The sequence below is a fragment of the Populus euphratica genome, unplaced genomic scaffold, assembly GCF_000495115.2.
Source record: "Populus euphratica unplaced genomic scaffold, PopEup_1.0 scaffold1241.1, whole genome shotgun sequence".
Lineage (NCBI taxonomy): Eukaryota > Viridiplantae > Streptophyta > Magnoliopsida > Malpighiales > Salicaceae > Populus > Populus euphratica.
This window is the reverse complement of record NW_011501107.1, coordinates 38,744-46,646: the sequence shown is the minus strand read 5'-3', so window position 1 is coordinate 46,646 and position 7,903 is coordinate 38,744. Positions and strand designations below refer to the sequence as shown.

The 7,903-nt window shown below is 33.1% G+C and overlaps 1 protein-coding gene across 1 annotated transcript; it reads right to left on the bottom strand.

The window, feature by feature from the left end:
* Positions 1 to 893: 893 nt before the first annotated feature.
* Positions 894 to 3,870, bottom strand: LOC105117262 (uncharacterized). The gene is made up of 7 exons (XM_011014868.1): positions 3,602 to 3,870; positions 3,400 to 3,501; positions 2,853 to 3,301; positions 2,651 to 2,760; positions 2,387 to 2,529; positions 1,814 to 2,305; positions 894 to 1,717 (listed from the first exon to the last, which is right to left on the bottom strand). Exons 1-7 carry the CDS (start codon positions 3,830 to 3,832, stop codon positions 1,076 to 1,078), a joined length of 2,169 nt encoding a protein of 722 aa, XP_011013170.1. The 5' UTR covers positions 3,833 to 3,870; the 3' UTR covers positions 894 to 1,075.
* Positions 3,871 to 7,903: the final 4,033 nt, after the last annotated feature.

Sequence of the window (7,903 nt, the reverse complement as noted above, 5' to 3'; positions counted from 1 at the left end):
AAGATGACTAATGTAATCATGTTAACAATCTATAATCTGATTAGAACCTCCTTTGTGTGTGGTTGTCAATTGAATAATAAAAGTTTATAGTATACTTGTTTGACATACCATTAGTGGATCCTCTAACTTTGACATTGTTTGTTATCATTGTTTAATCCTTACGTTAATTTTTCATCTCAAAGTTCTCATCAACTTTTCTTCTTCTTTTTTTTTTCTTTATTATTGTTATTACTACTACTACTACTACTACTACTACTAGTATTATTAGTATTATTATTGCTACTATTATTATTGTTGATGTTATTGCTACTATTATTGTTGTTTATAATTGTTGTTCATAATTTATACAATTAACCTCCCTGTGGTTCAACCCCGGTCTTGCTGGGTTATTTATTACTTCAACACTCCTGCACTTGAGAGAAGACAACAATCTTTTGGTTGTGTCAATACTTTTGAAGGGTTTTTTTTTCATTATTTATGATTTTTAATTATTTTTTTAATTCCATTTGAACTTGTAAGTTCTATATTATATTTGATGTGATATCTCATTAGAGTTTGACTATTAGTTTATAAAATTAAACTAAGTTTTTTTTATTGTTTTCGTTGCATATATTAATCTATTTAGGAACCAAACATATTTTTGGTGAAAATACTTTTTTTTTTTTAAGTTTTGGGTGCAATCGCTTTTAAGGAAATTAATATTGCTTTTAATCTTTTTATAATTTTTGGAGGTTCACACTGCTGTTCATTCTTTTGGGTGAAGGCAAGGAAGCTATACAAAAAGTATGGTTGCCATACAAAAGAAAAAAAAACGAAAGCCAGGAAAGTCCCCAAAACAGAATACCTACTCAAAATGAACTTTATATATTAATTAATAAAAAAATTAATTAAGTTCGATCACACTCAAATTTATTTTATGGTATGGAATATCAAATACCAGGTCCAAATACTGTGCGCCATAGCTGGGCATCGTGCCTCACAACGCATGAAAATTTAAAAGGCAAAAAAGAGCGCACTCAACAACCTTATTTAGTGGCAGGATGAGCTACAAGGAAGCGTAGCAGCTGGTCATTTACTAGAAGAGCTCGTATGGAATGACCTCATCATGGCAGCAAAGGAAAGAGGAGAATTTCTCCATGGTGTGGTTGCACTCTGGGCATTTCATGGTCTCAGGGATCCTACCCGTAGTCATTGGGAAATCGAAGCGGCAGCAAGGACGAGCAGTGTCGTGGATAATGCCTTGGTGATCACGGAAGGCCAAATCAAAGCCCTCGACAGGCACTAGTTCCTTCCACAAGTCATACTCGAGCAATGTTTGCAAAACTGAAGTCCTGTGACCAGTGGCCACAACATTAGACCCATTGCTAAGCACAGCCCATCCACCTTCTCTGTCGTAGCTAAGCAACTTCTTGATTTCTTGCATCATAGGATCATGGTCATCAACCTTGCCTAACTGTATCCTGGAGTACAGCATGCTCTCTAGCCTGGTCCAAAAGAACCATATCATGGTAAGGTCTGGCCAGACGGAACTGAGCTTCTCCGCGGTGATTGTCGCTATGACTTGCCGGATTTTCTCCCTTTTGCTGCTCTTCCCCACATAAACCATCTCCAGGGGAATGCGGGCTGCCAGCGCCACAGTACGTGCGGTGTTTGTGAACTTCCTCACCCATTCATCGTCGTCTCCTCCATACAGGAAAATGTACTTTCCTTCCTTGATCTGATGATCAAAAAAATATTGAAGCAAATGTCAACACGATTACACACTCACACGTATAATGTATGTATATTTGGATTGATTCTATAATGAATTTACCCAATTAAGAATCACTGGGTCAATGCCATCCACTAGAAGCTCAAGCCTCCATGTCTCATCCTTCCAGAGAGATTCCTCTCTCAAGCTAGTGAAAGGGAAGGCATTGCTTCCCCAAATCCACATCATGTGGAGTGCATTTGGGCAGATCACCTTGCCTTGAGGGTCAAGCACCACAAGAATAGGTTTGTTCCGGAAGTGCCACACCTCCTTGATGAACCTAATGACTGCCTTCTCAATCAGTAAAGGGTGGTACACTGTGAACCATGGCATTGAAGACTGCATGCTTTCAAATTTTTCCTTCATTGGATCACTCCACTGGACTGAACGGTCCACAATTGGGACCCAAACCACCTCATACTGACTATCCAACCTAGGTCCGTGATGCCTGGATTCATTGTATATCTGTTCAAGAATTGAAAGCTCATCGGTTGACATTTCGAGGCCAGAAATGAGCAGTAGCACATTTTTCCGTCTTAGCACATCAAGATGGACCTGTTAAATTCAAAAGGAAGTATGAGAAAGGTTTTACAATAGATTGATAACATAAATAGAAGAAATGGTAGAAGAGCGAACTCTTTTCTTGGAAGAACCATCTATAAGTGGCTGGATATCATCCTTGGCATAAATCAGGGCCTTTAGGACCTTCATATTGTCAATGTGGATCGTTTCAAAGAGATTCTTTAGCATTTGAAAGGATTCGACATTCCTCTTTTCATCTGCATCAAACACCATTGGTTTTATAAGCTTTCTCGATCTATCTTCGTGCAATAATTTCCTGTTTTCTTATTACCTATCCAACACATGATGGCATAATAAAAAAGTTGCTGAGGTGCAGACCTATGTATTGGTAGCAAATATCCAATTGCTTCCTGAGATGGTCAAGTATGTTGCTGAGTTTGTGAGCCAAGGTGGATAGCTCCCATGCGTCAGTGGTTGATATAGAAAACCTGGAATAAGTGAAGGAGAATGTTACAAGGAATACATGCATCATGTAATATATGGCTCAATTAATTAAAGATGGTGGACTAGAAAAGCATACTCGTGTCCCATGGTAGTGAGGCTAGTAATCTGAGCCGCACAAGCCACAACACTCCTGATGGCCCAGTAGACAGCAGTAGGGATATGGGCCATGGCTGTGGACAATGCTGGTACTTCATTAGAAATGTAAGCTGGCGGTAGATCCTTGAACTCAACGACGCACCTAGCCACGTCCATCATGACCTTGATCAGATTGTTAATGGCATCGAAGCGAGGCTTCAAGGGCCCTGAGTGTTCCATGATGCTGGGCAGTTGCTTGAGGATTGCCATGGATTTGGCAAGTTGGTTCGATGAGGAAATCTGGGCAAGCAGCCAGAATTCTCCATAATTCAAAGCAAAAGCTGCCAAGGTGAGCACAAGCTTGGCATCCCAGGAATAGCTTGTTAGCATGTTGAAAAGTGAGACAGTTGTTGCGTGGGCATCTGTCCCACCCAGTGCCTTGTAGGCAATCTGCATCAAAATTAAAAACGCGAAATTTAAAAATTGTCATCGATTCTTTAGGTGAATGCCCATATATCATATATTAGAATTTGAAGACATTGTATAACCTCGCTGGAAATTCTATCTATAGTATACGACAGTGCATCGAGCATTGAAACGAAATTGACATGGTATGTCTTGTCCTTCATTTCAGCCTGGGCCTGGGAAGTCTGCGTTATCATAAGTGATCAGGAACATAAAAAGAACAAAAAATAATTGAGTAAAGTTGATATACAGATTAATTTCCAAGGATGAGTTTTAGTAGTATACCGTCAGAGAGGAGTCGATTTGCAGGGTGGCACGTTTGAGGATGTCTTCTGCAAGGAGGAGAAGAGGTTTGACATCAACCTCTCGGCCATCAGGAGCGTGAGTTCCTACAATTTGTTTCATCATCACATTGTCATCAGACATTGTTAGCATGCTGCCGCGGTCACTCTTGATCAGTTGCTGGCTCGCATTAAAACCTTGGGCAGGGTGCCTGAGGGGAAGGCCTGATGCCATTTTGATCAGCAATGGATTCTTTGGGTTTTGGGGAAGAATTGGAGAAGATTCTTTGGGTTGTGTGTCTGTCTTTGTTCCATATTTGTCATGCCTATTTATAATATTAGAAATTGAATAAAGCTCACTTGTATCAGCTGCCTTACTTCCTTCGTAATCAAAATATTGGGGACGTTAAAGAGAAGGCTATACTTTTGCGGTCCCTACGTCTAACCTTCTTCTTTATCACTTTATATAACATGGATTTTACCCTACAAATCAGATATTGTCTGGAACCTTTTCTTTTTTTGTATTTTCTAGCAATTCCAAACTCCCTTTTCATAATAACTCCCTTTTCTAGCTTTTTGTATTCTTGACATCTACATCTCTACTCTTTTAATTCTCTCCTCACCTCACTTGGGATTTGCCAATAGAAGAAACGAAATGAAAATAGAAAAAGTTGAAGAGAATTATTTTAATTTTACTTCGGTATTTTTTTTAATATGAAAGAGAAGAAAAAAGAGAAAGTTAAACAAACTCTTTTTTTTTTAATGAGAATTTGTGACATGGGATATGTTGATGAATTGTCATATTAGTTGATAGGACCAATATGTAATATATAGAAAGCCACTAGTTAATAGTTATAGCTTGAATTTCATAAAATTTCTCCATAAAAAACTAATCATTATAATAGTTTTTTTTTTTTTTAATTTGATCTTATAACAATTAAATTTTATTTATTTATTTATTCTTTTAATTTAATCTTTCAATATTAAACTATTTTGAAAAAAACAATTTGTAATTTTTATGATTTTCTTTTGGGTGGGTTATTTAATAGTCTTATAGATTTATTTATTTTTCTTAATTTCAATCTTCAATACTAGATTTGTTGGAAGTGGGACTTTATATTTTTTTTTATTTATTTATCTCGATCTCATGACCTGAATTGTTGGTTTAATGAGTTGACTTGATTTTTTTTTTTTGTAATTATTTTTTTAATTTTACATTGTGTTAGTTGGAAATTGAATTCCATATTTTTTTTAAAAAACTTTTATAAGACTATTCAAATCTTATGACCCTGGTTACAAGTTTAGTAAATTGATTTAAGTTAACTTTATTTATTTTTTTAGGTCTTTTTAATTTATTTTTTAATTTTGACAAATTAACTCTGATTGACTCTATATATATATATATATATTCAATTGCAACATCTAACAACTCTTGTTTTTTTATTTATTTATTTTTCAATTTCATCTTTCAATAAGCTATATTGAAATTTGGCTTCGAAAATTCTTTTCTAATTTGCTTTATTTAGAGTTATCTGATTATGCACCAAAAGTATCATTAAGTCCCTTATTTTATATATGTATTTATTATTTTTATTTTTATTTTTATTTTTAACAATAATTGATTTGCTTTTTAGTAATGAGGTTTCTTTTAATATTTTTATAGGTTTTTGAAGCTTAAATGAATTATTTTAAAAAAGTTAACATCAAAATTCAAAATAAAGAATTGAAGAGAAATTTAGTTGAGAATTGAAGCAAATCTTGGTTAAAATAAGTGCTCCAAATTTGCCTAAAAAATCAATTTTATTCCAATCCTAGAAAAGATTATCATATGATCTATTTCAAAGCCAAACTTACCTTATATTGTGTACAAACTTCAACCATTAAACACTCAAGGTTTCAATGTTAATCTTAACCCAAATAATAGGTATATTTGTATCCTCATATGATGTTTAAATTTAGCCCTAAATTAGCCTTTTAACACGACCAAAAGATTGATGTCTTCTCCTAAGTATAGGAGTATCGAAGTAATAAATAATCTGACAAGACAATGGTCGAACTACAGAGAGGTTAATTGTATAAATTATAAATAACAATAATACAACAATAACAATAACAATAACAACAACAACAATAACAATAATAATAGTAGCAGCAGTAGTAGTAATAGAAGAAAAAGTTAATGAGAACTTTGAGATGAAAGATTAACATAAAGATTAAAACAATGATAATAACAAATGTCAGGGTTAGATGATCCACTAATGATATGTCAAATAAGTATAGTATAAACTCTTGTTATTCAATTGGAAACCACACACAAAGGAGGTTCCGATTAGATTATAAATTGTTAATATGATTACATTAGTTATCTTATTTGATTAATGCTAATACTTGTAAATCCCATTAGGCATTCATGATTATAACTTATGTTAACAATAAATCAAGTTCCTTTCATAGCATAGGTGTCGGTTATACCATATAGTTTATGCTATGAAAGTGCCAAACATTTGATGTACCAAGTGTTATACAATATAAATCCAGATTAGTCATTTAACAAACATAGTATTAAAGAGTGAACAAGATAACAAATATAAAACATGTTAGTATTAAAAATTAAAGTCCATATTAAGTTTACACTATACTTATTCTTACACCATTAGTATAACCTTTTCACCTTGACATAATAAACTTAGCTAAACATAATGAAAAAACAAAAAACAAAATAAGAACATAAATAAGATAAAAGTTAACTAAGTAAAGGAAAGAAATCAAAAGGCATAAATAAGATATTAATAAAAATAAAACTTAAGCATTACAAAAAGAGAAAGCAAAAGCATGATCTTGATCTGAAAACTAAAATGCCTAAATACATGCCAAATGCCTCCTTTTATAGGTCAAAATTGGGAACTATTGATTTAATGACTAATTGATGAGTGGGTAGCCAACTTTTTGACTTGGTGACAATCATTATCTTATCTTGTCTACCCAAAACATCATTGATAACATAAGAATTAGAACCACTTGAAAACATAAAAGTTGTAGGAAATTGTCTCAGTTTTCTAGAAAAAAAAATAGAGGTCATTTGGACTTTTATAACTCCAGATATGGGCCAAACACTGAATAATGCTCGGACTGTACGACAAATTCAGACTTCTTTGTTGTTACTACAATTTGGACTGGAAAATGGTCTTTTTAAATCTTGGACTCTATATGAAAGCTGTAGCCATATGTCTTAACTTTTGATTAGTACTTAAAAGTGCATTTTTATCAAGGTTTTATATCATCATTTTGCACTTGAAGATCAATAACTTCTTAACTAAAGCATGCTTTATAATAACATATCTAATAATATAAGATACCTTTAATTTGTAGTAAATGTTTATTTTAAATGCAGACTGACACGATGAAAAGAAGTCTTCTCCCAAATACAGGAGTGTCGAAGTAATAAATAACTCGGCAAGACCGGGGTCGAACCATAGGGAGGTTAATTGTACAAATTATAAACAATAATTATAAACAACAATAATAGCAATAACAACAACAACAACAATAACAATAACAATAATAATAATAATAATAAAGAAAGAGAAGAAGAAGAAGATGATGAGAACTTGGAATGGAATATTAATGTAACCATTAAACAGTGATAATAACAAATGTCAAGGTTAGAGGTTCCACTAATGGTATGTCAAACAAGTATAGTATAAACTCTTATTATTCAATTGGAAACCACACATAAAGGAGGTTCCAATCAGATTATAGATTGTTAACATTATTATATTAGTCATCTTATTCGATTAATGCTAATACTTGTAAATCTCGTCAAGCATTCATGATTATAACTTATGTTAACAACAAATCAAGTTCCTTTCTGTTGCGATGTCGCGGTCGCACAAATTAATTACCCTTACAATTAAATCACACAAGATAGTATAGAGCAAGCAAGGGATCAATCCCACGAGGAAGATTTAGTTCAGATTTTTATGCTATACGTTATGCAATTGGGGGGTTTTGATTTGTGATAATCTAAAATATGGAAGAAATTAAACTAGTGAATGATTGTGCATCAAAAGTGTCATTAAGTCTCTTATTTTACATATGTATTTATTGTTTTTATTTGGTTGTTTTTATAATAATTGATGTGTTTTTTAGTAATGAAGTTGTTTTAATGTTTCGATAGGTTTTTGGAGCTTAAATGAATTAATTCACAAAATTCAACGTCGGAATTCAGAAAAAAGAATTGAAGAGACATTTAGTTGAAGATTGAAGCAAATCTTGGTTCAAATAAGTGCTTCAAATTTGTCCCAAA

What these genes read in the sequence shown, in the direction of transcription:
- LOC105117262 (XM_011014868.1), bottom strand. Translation starts at nt 3,832, where the DNA reads ATGGCATCAGGCCTTCCCCTCAGGCACCCTGCCCAAGGTTTTAATGCG. An exon ending in AAATCGACTCCTCTCTGACG is followed by an intron (nt 3,502 to 3,601) that starts GTATACTACTAA and finishes ATGATAACGCAG; the next exon opens with ACTTCCCAGGCCCAGGCTGA. An exon ending in TAGATAGAATTTCCAGCGAG is followed by an intron (nt 3,302 to 3,399) that starts GTTATACAATGT and finishes ATTTTGATGCAG; the next exon opens with ATTGCCTACAAGGCACTGGG.